Source organism: Brienomyrus brachyistius, chromosome 17 (assembly GCF_023856365.1).
Source record: "Brienomyrus brachyistius isolate T26 chromosome 17, BBRACH_0.4, whole genome shotgun sequence".
Classification (NCBI taxonomy): domain Eukaryota; kingdom Metazoa; phylum Chordata; class Actinopteri; order Osteoglossiformes; family Mormyridae; genus Brienomyrus; species Brienomyrus brachyistius.
The window spans coordinates 4,922,496-4,938,591 of record NC_064549.1 but is presented as its reverse complement, the minus strand read 5'-3'; the positions used below and the strand labels follow the sequence as shown (position 1 = coordinate 4,938,591).

At 44.6% G+C, this 16,096-nt stretch overlaps 3 protein-coding genes across 3 annotated transcripts; all 3 read left to right on the top strand.

The window, feature by feature from the left end:
* The first annotated feature begins 494 nt into the window (after positions 1-494).
* Positions 495-8,814, top strand: LOC125712002 (olfactory receptor 10J5-like). The gene is made up of 3 exons (XM_048981575.1): positions 495-1,084; positions 1,259-1,698; positions 7,895-8,814. Exons 1-3 carry the CDS (start codon positions 800-802, stop codon positions 7,926-7,928), a joined length of 759 nt encoding a protein of 252 aa, XP_048837532.1. The 5' UTR covers positions 495-799; the 3' UTR covers positions 7,929-8,814.
* Positions 3,804-4,861, top strand: LOC125711454 (olfactory receptor 8U1-like). Its single transcript, XM_048980346.1, has one exon. The coding sequence runs from the start codon at positions 3,907-3,909 to the stop codon at positions 4,837-4,839; it is 933 nt and encodes a 310-aa protein (XP_048836303.1). The 5' UTR covers positions 3,804-3,906; the 3' UTR covers positions 4,840-4,861.
* A 974-nt stretch (positions 8,815-9,788) lies between the features above and the next one.
* LOC125711453 (olfactory receptor 8U1-like) lies at positions 9,789-11,793 on the top strand. The gene is made up of 2 exons (XM_048980344.1): positions 9,789-11,173; positions 11,241-11,793. Exon 1 carries the CDS (start codon positions 10,102-10,104, stop codon positions 11,032-11,034), a length of 933 nt encoding a protein of 310 aa, XP_048836301.1. The 5' UTR covers positions 9,789-10,101; the 3' UTR covers positions 11,035-11,173; positions 11,241-11,793.
* The last annotated feature ends 4,303 nt before the right edge of the window (positions 11,794-16,096 follow it).

Genomic DNA, 16,096 nt, shown 5'->3' with positions numbered 1-16,096 from the left:
TTCGGTTACACCTAACGTAACTCTCAAAATAGTTGTGAGAACTTTAGAGATTGAAATAACAGATTCTGGTGTTAGATGTGACACTGCATTCATAAGAAGAGGAGTAAGACAGACTTTTATACTGAAGCTGTATAAAGGTTGAATCTCTGAAGGATTAGGGCCTCCAGCACCTGAAAAGCCAGGTTCATAACCACCGCAGGCTCCTGCCTGAAGATACGTCCCTCTGCCCATCCACCACATCAGCCATATAGCCGTGTGTTTACAAACTGTCATCACTTAAAATACATAAAATCCTAATTATTCCTTTTAAATTCCCAGTCAACTGCATATGAAGTTTACTCTTACCAAAGTATGACTTCATCGTCTCACAAATTGGACACTAGAGGACCTCATGTCTGTAGGGACAGAGATGACACAGCAGATCTAGATGGTCAACAGCACAGTCTGGGAGCATAAAAAGACCAGCACAGAGGTTAGAATCCTACTTTGGATGAAAATGAAGAATGTATTTCATTAGGGACATTCAGACCCTAATGGACAGGCTGCTCATAGATTGTCTTTCTAAATAATCGCATTATATTCAAGCATTTAATGTTTTTGCTTCAGAATATTTTTGTTTCTTTTTGTTTTTTCTAGATCAACAGTTGCGATTGGATGCACGACTAGTTAAAGGTACAAACTCCAATGAAGTGTGTCTAACCTGATTCTGAGGGCGTAGTTTTATTTATGCTTCATAACAAAAGAATCATATTTTAAAAAGTAAGACCGGATTTATTCTGATTTTCTTCTGAGTTCAACAATGGAAAATTCTTCTCGTGAAATTGTTTTTTCCCTCATTGGACTGAATGACACAAGAACAAACAAACTGATTTATTTTTCCTGTTCATTTCTCATCTATTTGTTCACAATTTTTGTGAATATAACTCTGCTTGTGACTGTCATGCTGGACAGAGTTCTGCATGAGCCCATGTACATCTTCCTATGTAATCTGTGTGTCAATGGGATTTATGGTGCTACAAGTTTTTACCCCAAATTTCTGCTGGACCTCCTATCAGATTCACAGATTATCTCATACAGCGCATGTGTAACTCAGATATTCGTGGTCTACTCTTATATTCTATGTGAGCTCGCCAATCTGACAGTGATGGCTTATGACAGATATGTCGCAATATGTAATCCACTGCAGTATCACCCCATTATGACCCCTGGAAATGTGGGAAAATTGTTGCTTATGCCCTGGTTGTTATCTTTTGTTGAGATTTTAATTGCATGTCTTCTGATGGTCAGGCTGCCTTTGTGTGGGTTCAAAATTGATAAGCTTTATTGCACAAACTGGGAAGTGGTGAAGCTCTCCTGCATAGACACTAGTGTGAATAATCTATTTGGATATGGATTAGTCGTCTCTCATTTCATCCAAGCACTGCTGATTGTAATCTCCTACTTCCATATCATCAGAACTTCTGTGCGATCGAAAGCAGGACAGAACAGGTTCATGGAGACCTGTCTGCCTCATCTGATCACTCTGACTACCTTCTGTCTATTTGCTTCATTTGATGTCTTATATGCACGTTATGGATCCAGCAGCAGCCTGCAGGGTCTCCGTAACTTCTTCTCCATAGAGTATTTGATCATCCCTCCCCTGCTCAACCCCCTCATTTACGGCCTCAAGCTGAAGCAGATTCGTCTGAGTGTCTGGAGGTTGCTCAGCAGGAAAGTCAGTGCGCTGACATAGATTCCAGAATGTTCTTCCTCCCAATAACCAAAATCAGTGACAGACTGATTTTTTTTTTCATTAATTCTTAAGGTGTGATTGTAATGATTTCAAAATTAGTCATATTGAAGCATGGCAGGAGCTCTGTGCTAAATGTGAGGTTCTATTACTGATGACAACCTCAAATGCATTTGGCAGCAAATCAGCTGCTGCCTTTTGCTGGTGAGGATCAGCTACTCAAAGCTCAGGGTTTAATAGAGAAGCTGCGCCCCCTTGTGTCCGTCACAGATACATTGCACACCACAGTCTGTAGTGATGAGAGTAATAATCAATGCTGATGTCTGCTGCTTCCTGTGGGGGGCTATAATAGAGCTATCACCTGCTACCTCCACTAAGTGGCTAATCATAGGTCACATGACTCTCACTCCACCTGTTGGGACCCAGAGATTTATCGGTCCATCCCATCATAACCCATCACTTTATGCATGTGTAACCATTATTTTCTTCTTCTCTCCTGTCTTATTGTTTTTCTGGGTAACTCCTCTTTCCACGTCATAATCATGTCTCTACTATAAGGAGGAATTGTGATTTGTACCAAAGACTAAACAAACAAACAAACCCTATAAGTTCCTACATCTGCTTCACCTCTACGACCCAGCAGTACCAAGAATAGCTAAATCATCACACTTAAGCTGGAATTTGAAGGAAAATTCCCCCAAACTAGTAATCTCCCTATGAAACTTTCGTCAAATAGACTTCTTTGGGCAGCAGGCATCTCTAATCTAAGGGCTGCAAGCCTATTTTGGGCACTTAGCAATGCTGAATAATTTCCCCAACTCAAAATACGTCATTTAAATCCCGAGAAACTAAGAAACCCTCACATTACACAGAAGCTGTCAGACTCTGCTCTCAGCCTCCTGTGTCAGAAGGTGAGGGAACCAGTGATTTTTTTACAAATCTTTCTGCATGTGTTTTCATTTTTAATATATTTTGGTGGATCTGAAAGTATTTCTCTTTGTTTTAAATATTAATTCAAAGAATCTATCAGTTTCGGTAAATGTGTGTAGACTTTATCTTAGAAACAAGCTTTAAAAATGACACATCAGATTCTCACTCTCCACAACCTACCAAAAAACAAACACAATATGAGCCACTGAAGCACATGACACCACACTAAGGTGTTATGAAACCCTCTGGTCTCCCTGCACCTGTACATGGAGGGAGGCAAACAAGCCCAGACTGATGCACAGCAGTCTGCCTGCAGTGGCTGTCTGCAGCTTTGCTGGCTCCCTGACTAGCTCCGCCCCCTCATCATGTGACCAACACGTGTCTTTTTCTTTGGGAAAGTTAATCAGTTAAATTCTCCTTTATGCTGTGATATACATTTTGCCATTTTTGGTTACACCTAACGTAACTCTCAGAATAGTTGTGAGAACTTTAGAGATTGAAATAACAGATTCTGGTGTTAGATGTGACACTGCATTCATAAGAAGAGGAGTAAGACAGATTTTTATTTTGAAGCTGTATAAAGGTTGAATCTCTGGGCAGGATTAGGGCCTCCAGCACCTGAAAAGCCAGGTTCATGACCACCGCAGGCTCCTACCTGAAGATACGTCCCTCTGCCCATCCACCACATCAGCCATATAGTCATGTGATTACAAACTGTCATCACTTAAAATACATAAAATCCTAATTATTCCTTTTAAATTCCCAGTCAACTGCATATGAAGTTTAATCTTACCAAAGTATGACTTCATCGTCTCACAAATTGGACACTAGAGGACCTCATGTCTGTAGGGACAGAAATGACACAGCAGATCTAGATGGTCAACAGCACAGTCTGGGAGCATAAAAAGACCAGCACAGAGGTTAGAATCCTACTTTGGATGAAAATGAAGAATGTATTTCATTAGGGACATTCAGACCCTATTGGACAGGCTGCTCATAGATTGTCTTTCTAAATAATCGCATTATATTCAAGCATTTAATGTTTTTGCTTCAGAATATTTTTGTTTCTTTTTGTTTTTTCTAGATCAACAGTTGCGATTGGATGCACAACTAGTTAAAGGTACAAACTCCAATGAAGTGTGTCTAACCTGATTCTGAGGGCTTAGTTTTATTTATGCTTCATAACAAAAGAATCATATTTTTAAAAGTAAGACCGGATTTATTCTGATTTTCTTCTGAGTTCAACAATGGAAAATTCTTCTCGTGAAATAGTTTTTTCCCTCATTGGACTGAATGACACAAGAACAAACAAACTGATTTATTTTTCCTGTTCATTTCTCATCTATTTGTTCACAATTTTTGTGAATATAACTCTGCTTGTGACTGTCATGCTGGACAGAGTTCTGCATGAGCCCATGTACATCTTCCTGTGTAATCTGTGTGTCAATGGGATTTATGGTGCTACAAGTTTTTACCCCAAAATTCTGCTGGACCTCCTATCAGATTCACATATCATTTCATACAATGCATGTGTGACTCAAATTTTCGTGGTCTATTCTTATATTCTATGTGAGCTCGCCAATCTGACAGTGATGGCTTATGACAGGTATGTTGCAATATGTAACCCACTGCAGTATCACCCCATTATGACCCCAGGGAAGGTGGGGAAATTACTCCTGGTGCCCTGGCTGATATCTTTTGTTGAGATTTTAATTGTAGTTCTTCTAATGGTCAGGCTGCCTTTGTGTGGATATATGATAAATAAGCTTTATTGCACAAACTGGGATGTGGTGAAGCTCTCCTGCATAGACACCAGTGTGAATAATCTATATGGATATGTAATAGTCATCTCTCATTTCATCCAAACACTGCTGATTGTAATCTCCTACTTCCATATCATCAGAACTTCTGTGCGATCGAAAGCAGGACAGAACAGGTTCATGGAGACCTGTCTGCCTCATCTGATCACTCTGACTACCTTCTATCTATCTGCTGCTTTTGATGTCTTATATGCACGCTATGGATCCAGCAGCAGCCTGCAGGGTCTCCGTAACTTCCTCTCCATAGAGTATCTGATCATCCCTCCCCTGCTGAACCCCCTCATTTACGGCCTCAAGCTGAAGCAGATTCGTCTGAGTGTCTGGAGGCTGCTCAGCAGGAAAGTCAGTGCACTGACATAGATTCCAGTATGTTCTTCCTCTCAATAAACAAAATCAGTGAGAGACTGAATTTTTTTTTATTATCTCTTAAGGTGTGATTGTAATGATTTCAAAATTAGTCATATTGAAGCATGACAGGAGCTCTGTGCTAAATGTGAGGTTCTAATACTGATGACAACCTCAAATGCATTTGGCAGCAAATCAGCTGCTGCCTTTTGCTGGTGAGGATCAGCTACTCAAAGCTCAGGGTTTAATAGAGAAGCTGCGCCCCCTTGTGTCCGTCACAGATATATTGCACACCACAGTCTGTAGTGATGAGAGTAATAATCAATGCTGATGTCTGCTGCTTCCTGTGGGGGGCTATAATAGAGCTATCACCTGCTACCTCCACTAAGAGGCTAATCATAGATCACATGACTCTCGCTCCACCTGTTGGGACCCAGAGATTTATCGGTCCATCCCTTCATAACCCATCGCTTTATGCATGTGTAACCCTTATTATCTTCTTCTTTCCTATCTTGTTGTTTTTCTAGGTAATTCCACTTTGCCACATCATAATCATATCTATATTATAAGCAGAAATTGTGATCTGTACCAAAGACTAAACAAACACACACCTCTACAACCCAACAATGCCAAGAATAGCTATATCGTCAAACTTAACCCGGAATCTGAAGGAAAATTCCCCCAAACTGGTAATCTCCCTTTGAAACTTTCGTCAAATAGACTCCTTTTAGCAGCAGGCATCTGTAATATAAGGGCTGCAAGACTATTTTGGGCACTTAGCAATGCTGAATAATTTCCCCAACTCAAAATACGTCATTTAAATCCCGAGAAACTAAGAAACCCTCACATTACACAGAAGCTGTCAGACTCTGCTCTCAGCCTCGTGTGTCAGAAGGTGAGGGAACCAGTGATTTTTTTTACAAATCTTTCTGCATCTGTTTTCATTTTTAATGTATTTTGGTGGATATGGAAGTATTTCTCTTTGTTTTAAATATTAATTCAAAGATTCTATCAGTTTCGCTAAATGTGTGTAGACTTTATCTTACAAATGTCAAAACAACCAATAAAAATGACACATCAGCTTCTCACTCTTAACAACCTACCAACAAACAAACACATAAGGAGCCACTGAAGCACATGACACCACACTAAGGTGTTATGAAACCCTCTGGTCTCCCTGCATCTGTACATGGAGGGAGGCAAACAAGCCCAGACTGAGGCACAGCAGTCTGCCTGCAGTGGCTGTCTGCAACCTTGCTGGCTCCCTGATTGGCTCCGCCCCCTCATCATGTGACCAACACGTGTCTTTTTCTTTTGGAAAAGTTAATCAGTAAAATTCTCCTTTATGCTGTGATATACATTTTTCCATTTTCGGTTACACCTAACGTAACTCTCAGAATAGTTGTGAGAACTTTAGAGATTGAAATAACAGATTCTGGTGTTAGATGTGACACTGCATTCATAAGAAGAGGAGTAAGACAGACTTTTATATTGAAGCTGTATGAAGGTTGAATCTCTGGGCAGGATTAGGGCCTCCAGCACCTGAAAAGCCAGGTTCATGACCTCCGCAGGCTCCTCCCTGAAGATACGTCCCTCTGCCCATCCACCACGTCAGCCATATAGTCATGTGATTACAAACTGTCATCACTTAAAATACATAAAATCCTAATTATTCCTTTTAAATTCCCAGTCAACTGCATATGAAGTTTAATCTTACCAAAGTATGACTTCATCGTCTCACAAATTGGACACTAGAGGACCTCATGTCTGTAGGGACAGAGATGACACAGCAGATCTCGACGGTCAACATCACAGTCTGGGAGCATAAAAAGACCAGCACAGAGGTTAGAATCCTACTTTGGATGAAAATGAAGAATGTATTTCATTAGGGACATTCAGACCATATTGAACAGGCTGCTCATAGATTGTCTTTCTAAATAATCGCATTATATTCAAGCATTTAATGTTTTTGCTTCAGAATATTTTTGTTTCTTTTTGTTTATTCTAGATCAACAGTTGTGATTGGATGCACGACTAGTTTAAGGTACAAACTCCTATGAAGTGTGTCTAACCTGATTCTGAGGGCTTAGTTTTATTTATGCTTCATAACAAAAGAATCATATTTTAAAAAGTAAGACCGGATTTATTCTGATTTTCTTCTGAGTTCAACAATGGAAAATTCTTCTCGTGAAATTGTTTTTTCCCTCATTGGACTGAATGACACAAGAACAAACAAACTGATTTATTTTTCTTGTTCATTTCTCATCTATTTGTTCACAATTTTTGTGAATTTGACTCTGCTTGTGACTGTTATGCTGGACAGAGTTCTGCATGAGCCCATGTACATCTTCCTGTGTAATCTGTGTGTCAATGGGATTTATGGTGCTACAGGTTTTTACCCCAAAATTCTGCTGGACCTCCTATCAGATTCACATATCATTTCATACAATGCATGTGTGACTCAAATTTTCGTGGTCTATTCTTATATTCTATGTGAGCTCGCCAATCTGACAGTGATGGCTTATGACAGGTATGTTGCAATATGTAACCCACTGCAGTATCACCCCATTATGACCCCAGGGAAGGTGGGGAAATTACTCCTGGTGCCCTGGCTTATATCTTTTGTTGAGATTTTAATTGCAGTTCTTCTAATGGTCAGGCTTCCTTTGTGTGGATATATGATAAATAAGCTTTATTGCACAAACTGGGATGTGGTGAAGCTCTCCTGCATAGACACCAGTGTGAATAATCTATATGGATATGTATTTCTTATCTCTCATTTCATCCAAGCACTGCTGATTGTAATCTCCTACTTCCATATTATAAGAACATGTGTGGGATCAAAAGCAGAACAGAACAAGTTTATGGAGACCTGCCTGCCCCATCTGATCACTTTGGCAATCTACAGTCTGTCTGTAGCATTTGATATCTTATATGCCCGTTATGGATCCAGCAGCAGCTTGCAGGGTCTCCGTAACTTCCTCTCCATAGAATATCTGATCATCCCTCCCCTGTTCAACCCCCTCATTTACGGCCTCAAGCTGAAGCAGATTCGTCTGAGTGTCTGGAGGCTGCTCAACAGAAAAGTCAGTGCACTGACATAGATTCCAGAATGTTCTTCCTCTCAATAAACAAAATCAGTGAGAGACTGAATTTTTTTTCATTAACTCTTAAGGTGTGATTGTAATGATTTCAAAATTAGTCATATTGAAGCATGACAGGACCTCGGTGCTAAATGTGAGGTTCTAATACTGATGACAACCTCAAATGCATTTGGCAGCAAATCAGCTGCTACCTTTTGCTGGTTAGGATCAGCTACTCAAAGCTCAGGGTTTAATAGAGAAGCTGCGCCCCCTTGTGTCCGTCACAGATATATTACACACCACAGTCTGTAGTGATGAGAGTAATAATCAATGCTGATGTCTGCTGCTTCCTGTGGGGGGCTATAATAGAGCTATCACCTGCTACCTCCACTAAGAGGCTAATCATAGTTCACATGACTCTCACTCCACCTTTTGGGACCCAGAGATTTATTAGTCCATCCCATCATTACCCATCACTTTATGCATTTGTAACCCTTATTATCTTCTTCTCTCCTGTCTTATTGTTTTTCTGGGTAACTCCTCTTTCCACATCATAATCATGTCTCTACTATAAGGAGGAATTCTGATTTGTACCAAAGACTAAACAAACAAACAAACCCTATAAGCTCCTACATCTGCTTCACCTCTACGACCCAGCAGTACCAAGAATAGCTAAATCATCACACTTAAGCTGTAATTTGAAGGAAAATTCCCCCAAACTAGTAATCTCCCTATGAAACTTTCAACAAATAGACTCCTTTGGGCAGCAGGCATCTGTAATCTAAGGGCTGCAAGCCTATTTTGGGCACTTAGCAATGCTGAATAATTTCCCCAACTCAAAATACGTCATTTAAATCCCGAGAAACTAAGAAACCCTCACATTACACAGAAGCTGTCAGACTCTGCTCTCAGCCTCGTGTGTCAGAAGGTGAAGGAACCAGTGATTTTTTTTACAAATCTTTCTGCATGTGTTTTCATTTTTAATATATTTTGGTGGATCTGAAAGTATTTCTCTTTGTTTTAAATATTAATTCAAAGAATCTATCAGTTTCGGTAAATGTGTGTAGACTTTATCTTAGAAACAAGCTATAAAAATGACACATCAGATTCTCACTCTCCACAACCTACCAACAAACAAACACATAAGGAGCCACTGAAGCACATGACACCACACTAAGGTGTTATGAATCCCTCTGGTCTCCCTGCATCTGTACATGGAGGGAGGCAAACAAGCCCAGACTGAGGCACAGCAGTCTGCCTGCAGTGGCTGTCTGCAGCCTTGCTAGCTCCTTGACTGGCTCCGCCCCCTCATCATGTGACCAACACGTGTCTTTTTCTTTGGGAAAGTTAATCAGTTAAATTCTCCTTTATGCTGTGATATACATTTTCCCATTTTCGGTTACACCTAACGTAACTCTCAGAATAGTTGTGAGAACTTTAGAGATTGAAATAACAGATTCTGGTGTTAGATGTGACACTGCATTCATAAGAAGAGGAGTAAGACAGACTTTTATACTGAAGCTGTATAAAGGTTGAATCTCTGAAGGATTAGGGCCTCCAGCACCTGAAAAGCCAGGTTCATGACCACCGCAGGCTCCTGCCTGAAGATACGTCCCTCTGCCCATCCACCACATCAGCCATATAGTCATGTGATTACAAACTGTCATCACTTAAAATACATAAAATCCTAATTATTCCTTTTAAATTCCCAGTCAACTGCATATGAAGTTTAATCTTACCAAAGTATGACTTCATCGTCTCACAAATTGGACACTAGAGGACCTCATGTCTGTAGGGACAGAGATGACACAGCAGATCTCGACGGTCAACAGCACAGTCTAGGAGCATAAAAAGACCAGCACAGAGGTTAGTATCCTACTTTGGATGAAAATGAAGAATGTATTTCATTAGGGACATTCATACCCTATTGGACAGGCTGCTCATAGATTGTCTTTCTAAATAATCGCATTATATTCAAGCATTTAATGTTTTTGCTTCAGAATATTTTTGTTTCTTTTTGTTTATTCTAGATCAATAGTTGTGATTGGATGCACGACTAGTTAAAGGTACAGACTCCTATGAAGTGTGTCTAACCTGATTCTGAGGGCTTAGTTTTATTTATGCTTCATAACAAAAGAATCATATTTTAAAAAGTAAGACCGGTCTTATTCTTATTGTCTTTTGAGCATCAACAATGGAAAATTCTTCTACTGAAATGATTTTTTTCCTCGGTGGTTTGAATGACACAAGACGAAACAAACTGATTTATTTTTTCTGTTCCTTCTTCATCTATTTGTTCACAATTTTTGTGAATTTGACTCTGCTTGTGACTGTTATGCTGGACAGAGTTCTGCATGAGCCCATGTACATCTTCCTGTGTAATCTGTGTGTCAATGGGATTTATGGTGCTACAAGTTTTTACCCCAAGATTCTGCTGGACCTCCTATCAGATTCACATATCATTTCATACAATGCATGTGTAACTCAGATATTCGTGGTCTATTCTTATATTCTATGTGAGCTCGCCAATCTGACAGTGATGGCTTATGACAGGAATGTTGCAATATGTAACCCACTGCAGTATCACCCCATTATGACCCCTGGGAAGGTGGGGAAATTACTCCTGGTGCCCTGGCTGATACCTTTTGTTGAGATTTTAATTACAGTTCTTCTAATGGTCAGGCTGCCTTTGTGTGGATCTATGATAAATAAGCTTTATTGCACAAACTGGGAAGTGGTGAAGCTCTCCTGCATAGACACCAGGGTGAATAATCTATATGGATATGGATTAGTCGTCTCTCATTTCATCCAAGCACTGCTGATTGTAATCTCCTACTTCCATATCATCAGAACTTCTGTGCGATCGAAAGCAGGACAGAGCAGGTTCATGGAGACCTGTCTGCCTCATCTGATCACTCTGACTACCTTCTGTCTATTTACTTCATTCGATGCCTTGTATGCACGCTATGGATCCAGCAGCAGCTTGCAGGGTCTCCGTAACTTCCTCTCCATAGAGTATCTGATCATCCCTCCCCTGCTCAACCCCCTCATTTACGGCCTCAAGCTGAAGCAGATTCGTCTGAGTGTCTGGAAGCTGCTCAGTTGGAAAGTCAGTGCGCTGACATAGATTCCAGAATGTTCTTCCCCCCAATAAATAAAATCAGTGACAGACTGAATTTTTTTTTCATTAACTCTTAAGGTGTGACTGTAATGATTTCAAAATTAGTCATATTGAAGCATGACAGGAGCTCTGTGCTAAATGTGAGGTTCTAATACTGATGACAACCTCAAATGCATTTGGCAGCAAATCAGCTGCTGCCTTTTGCTGGTGAGGATCAGCTACTCAAAGCTCAGGGTTTAATAGAGAAGCTGCGCCCCCTCGTGTCCGTCACAGATACATTGGACACCACAGTCTGTAGTGAGAGTAATAATCAATGCTGATGTCTGCTGCTTCCTGTGGGGGGCTATAATAGAGCTATCACCTGCTACCTCCACTAAGAGGCTAATCATAGGTCACATGACTCTCACTCCACCTGTTGGGACCCAGAGATTTATCGGTCCATCCCTTCATAACCCATTGCTTTATGCATGTGTAACCCTTATTATCTTCTTCTTTCCTATCTTGTTGTTTTTCTAAGTAATTCCACTTTGCCACATCATAATCATATCTCTATTATAAGCAGGAATTGTGATTTGTACCAAAGACTAAACAAACAAACACCTCTACGACCCAACAATGCCAAGAATAGCTAAATCATCACACTTAAGCTGGAATTTGAAGGAAAATTCCCCCAAACTAGTAATCTCCCTATGAAACTTTCAACAAATAGACTCCTTTGGGCAGCAGGCATCTCTAATCTAAGGGCTGCAATCCTATTTTGGGCACTTAGCATCCATCCATCCATCCATCATCTCCCGCTTAATCCGGAGTCGGGTCGCGGGGGCAGCAGCCTCAGCAGGGAGACCCAGACTTCCCTCTCCCCGGCCACTTCGTCTAGCTCCTCTGGGGGGACCCCGAGGCGTTCCCAGGCCAGCCGAGAGACATAGTCTCTCCAGCGTGTCCTGGGTCTTCCCCGGGGCCTCCTCCCAGTGGGACATGCCCGGAATACCTCCCCAGGGAGGCGTCCCGGAGGCATCCTGATCAGATGCCCGAGCCACCTCATCTGGCTCCTCTCGATGCGGAGGAGCAGCGGCTCTACTCTGAGTCCTTCCCGAATGACTGAGCTCCTCACCCTATCTCTAAGGGAGAGCCCAGCCACCCTGCGGAGGAAACTCATTTCGGCCACTTGTACCCGCGATCTCGTTCTTTCGGTCACTACCCAAAGCTCATGACCATAGGTGAGGGTAGGAACGTAGATCGACTGGTAAATCGAGAGCTTCGCCTTTTGGCTCAGCTCTCTCTTCACCATGACAGACCGATGCAGCGCCCGCATGACTGCTGACGCCGCACCGATCCGCCTATCGATCTCCCGCTCCATCGTTCCCCCACTCGTGAACAAGATCCCGAGATACTTAAACTCCTCCACTTGGGGGAGGACCCCATCCCCAACCCGGAGAGAGCACTCTACCCTTTTCCGGCTGAGAACCATGGTCTCGGATTTGGAGGTGCTGATTCTCATCCCAGCCGCTTCGCACTCGGCTGCGAACTGCTCCAGTGAGAGCTGAAGGTCACGGCTCGATGAGGCCAACAGAACCACATCATCCGCAAAAAGCAGAGACCTAATCCTGAGGTCACCGAACCGGACGCCCTCAACGCCCTGGCTGCGCCTAGAAATTCTGTCCATAAAAACTATGAACAGAATCGGTGACAAAGGGCAGCCCTGACGGAGTCCAACCCTCACTGGAAACGAGTCCGACTTATTGCCGCCCATGCGGACCAAACTCTGGCACCGGTCATACAGGGACCGAACCGCCCTTAAAAGGGAGCCCGGTACCCCATACTCCCGGAGCACTCCCCACAGGACCCCACGAGGGACACGGTCGAATGCCTTTTCCAAGTCCACAAAACACATGTAGACTGGTCGGGCAAACTCCCATGAACCCTCCAGAACCCTGCTGAGAGTATAGAGCTGGTCCACTGTTCCACGGCCAGGGCGAAAACCACACTGCTCCTCCTGAATCCGAGGTTCGACAATCCGGCGGACCCTCCTTTCCAGGACCCCCGAATAGACCTTACCAGGGAGGCTGAGGAGTGTGATCCCCCTGTAGTTGGAGCACACCCTCCGGTCCCCCTTCTTAAAGAGGGGGACCACCACCCCGGTCTGCCAGTCCAGAGGTACTGCCCCCGATGTCCACGCGATGCTGCAGATGCGTGTCAACCAGGACAGCCCCGCAGCATCCAGAGCCTTGAGGAACTCTGGGCGAATCTCGTCCACCCCCGGGGCCCGGCCACCGAGGAGCTTTTTGACCACCTCAGCGACCTCCACCCCCGAGATAGGCGAGTCCACCCCCAAGTCCCCACACTCTGCTTCCATATTGGAAGGCGTGTCGGTGGGATTGAGGAGGTCTTCGAAGTACTCCCTCCACCGACCCAAAACGTCCCGAGCTGAGGTCAGCAGCGCACCATCCCCACCATAAATAGTGTCGATGCTGCACTGCTTTCCCGCCCGGAGCCGCCGGATGGTGGACCAGAATCTCTTCGAAGCCGTCCGGAAGTCGTTGTCCATGGCCTCACCAAACTCCTCCCACACCCGAGTTTTTGCCTCAGCGACCGCCAAAGCCGCATTCCACTTGGCCTGCCGGTAGCCGTCAGCTGCGTCTGGAGTCCCACAGGCCAGAAAGGCCCGATAAGACTCCTTCTTCAGCTTGACGGCATCCCTTACCACCGGTGTCCACCAGCGGGTTCGGGGATTACCGCCGCGACAGGCACCGACCACCTTGCGGCCGCAGCTCCGGTCAGCCGCCTCCACAATGGAGGCACGGAACATGGCCCATTCGGACTCAATGTCCCCCGCCTCCCCCGGGATATGGGAGAAGTTCTGCCGGAGGTAGGAGTTGAAACTCTCCCTGACAGGGGATTCCGCCAGACGTTCCCAGCAGACCCTCACTATACGCTTGGGCCTGCCAGGCCTGGCCGGCTTCCTCCCCCACCAGCGGAGCCAACCCACCACCAGGTAGTGATCGGTTGACAGCTCCGCCCCTCTCTTCACCCGAGTGTCCAAAACATGCGGCCGCAAGTCCGACGACACGACTACAAAGTCGATCATCGAACTGCGGCCTAGGGTGTCCTGGTGCCAAGTGCACATATGGACACCCTTATGCCTGAACATGGTGTTCATTATGGACAGTCCGTGACGAGCACAGAAGTCCAATAACAAAACACCGCTCGGGTTCAGATCGGGGGGGCCGTTCCTCCCAATCACGCCCCTCCAGGTCTCACTGTCGCTGCCCACGTGAGCATTGAAGTCCCCCAGCAGAACAAGGGAGTCCCCAGGAGGAGCGCTCTCCAACACCCCTTCCAAGGACTCCAAAAAGGGTGGGTATTCCGAACTGCTGTTTGGCGCATAAGCGCAAACAACAGTCAGGACCCGTCCCCCCACCCGAAGGCGGAGGGAGGCTACCCTCTCGTCCACTGCGGTAAACCCCAACGTACAGGCGCCCAGCCTGGGGGCAATAAGTATGCCCACGCCCGCTCGGCGCCTCTCCCCGCGGGCAACTCCAGAGTGGAAAAGGGTCCAACCCCCCTCAAGGAGACTGGTTCCAGAGCCCAAGCCGTGCGTCGAGGTGAGTCCGACTATATCTAGCCGGAACTTCACAACCTCGCGCACCAGCTCAGGCTCTTTCCCCATCAGAGAGGTGACATTCCATGTCCCTAGAGCTAGCTTCTGCAGCCGAGGATCGGACCGCCAAGGTCCCCGCCTTTGGCCGCTGCCCAGATCACCTCGCACCCGACCCCTATGGCCCCTCCCATGGGTGGTGAGCCCATTGGAGGGGGGACCCACGTGCCTTGTTCGGGCTGTGCCCGACCAGGCCCCATGGGTGTAGGCCTGGCCGCCAGGCGCTCGCCATCGAGCCCCACCCCCAGGCCTGGCTCCAGGGGGGGGCCCCGGTGACCCGCGTCCGGGCAAGGGAAACCGTAAATCCAAGATTTTTCTCATCATAAAGGGGTTTTTGAGCCGTACTTCGTCTGGTTCCTCACCCAGGACCTGTTTGCCTTGGGTGACCCTACCAGGGGCATAAAGCCCCAGACAACATAGCTCCTGGGATCATTGTAACACGCAAACCCCTCCACCACGATAAGGTGTCGGCTCAAGGAGGGGGGGGGGCACTTAGCAATGCTGAATAATTTCCCCAACTCAAAATACGTCATTTAAATCCAGAGAAACTAAGAAACCCTCACATTACACAGAAGCTGTCAGACTCTGCTCTCAGCCTCCTGTGTCAGAAGGTGAGGGAACCAGTGATTTTTTTACAAATCTTTCTACATGTGTTTTCATTTTTAATGTATTTTGGTGGATATGGAAGTATTTCTCTTTGTTTTAAATATTAATTCAAAGATTCTATCAGTTTCGTTAAATGTGTGTAGACCTTATCATAGAAATGTCAAAACAACCAATAAAAATGACACATCAGCTTCTCACTCTTAACAACCTACCAAAAAACAAACACAAAATGAGGCGCTGAAGCACATGACACCACACTAAGGTGTTATGAAACCCTCTGGTCTCCCTTCATCTGTACATGGAGGGAGGCAAACAAGCCGAGACTGAGGCACAGCAGTCTGCCTGCAGTGGCTGTCTGCAGCCTTGCTGGCTCCCTGACTGGCTCCGCCCCCTGACCATGTGACCAACACGTGTCTTTTTCTTTTGGAAAAGTTAATCAGTAAAATTCTCCTTTATGCTGTGATATACATTTTCCCATTTTCAGTTACACCTAACGTAACTCTCAGAATAGTTGTGAGAACTTTAGAGATTGAAATAACAGATTCTGGTGTTAGATGTGACACTGCATTCATAAGAAGAGGAGTAAGACAGACTTTTATACTGAAGCTGTATAAAGGTTGAATCTCTGAAGGATTAGGGCCTCCAGCATCTGAAAAGCCAGGTTCATGACCTCCGCAGGCTCCTACCTGAAGATACGTCCCTCTGCCTATCCACCACATCAGCCATATAGCCGTGTGATTACAAATTGTCATCACTCAAAATCAGGGATGCACCGAACATTCGGCCAACATTTGGCCCAAAAGTGCA

Coding starts and splice junctions, on each gene's coding strand:
- LOC125712002 (XM_048981575.1), top strand. CDS start 800: ATGGAAAATTCTTCTCGTGAAATTGTTTTTTCCCTCATTGGACTGAAT. Junction 1,085..1,258: donor TTATCTCATACAGCGCATGT/GTAACTCAGATA, acceptor TCTTTTGTTGAG/ATTTTAATTGCATGTCTTCT. Junction 1,699..7,894: donor ATTCGTCTGAGTGTCTGGAG/GTTGCTCAGCAG, acceptor GAGTGTCTGGAG/GCTGCTCAACAGAAAAGTCA.
- LOC125711454 (XM_048980346.1), top strand. CDS start 3,907: ATGGAAAATTCTTCTCGTGAAATAGTTTTTTCCCTCATTGGACTGAAT.
- LOC125711453 (XM_048980344.1), top strand. CDS start 10,102: ATGGAAAATTCTTCTACTGAAATGATTTTTTTCCTCGGTGGTTTGAAT.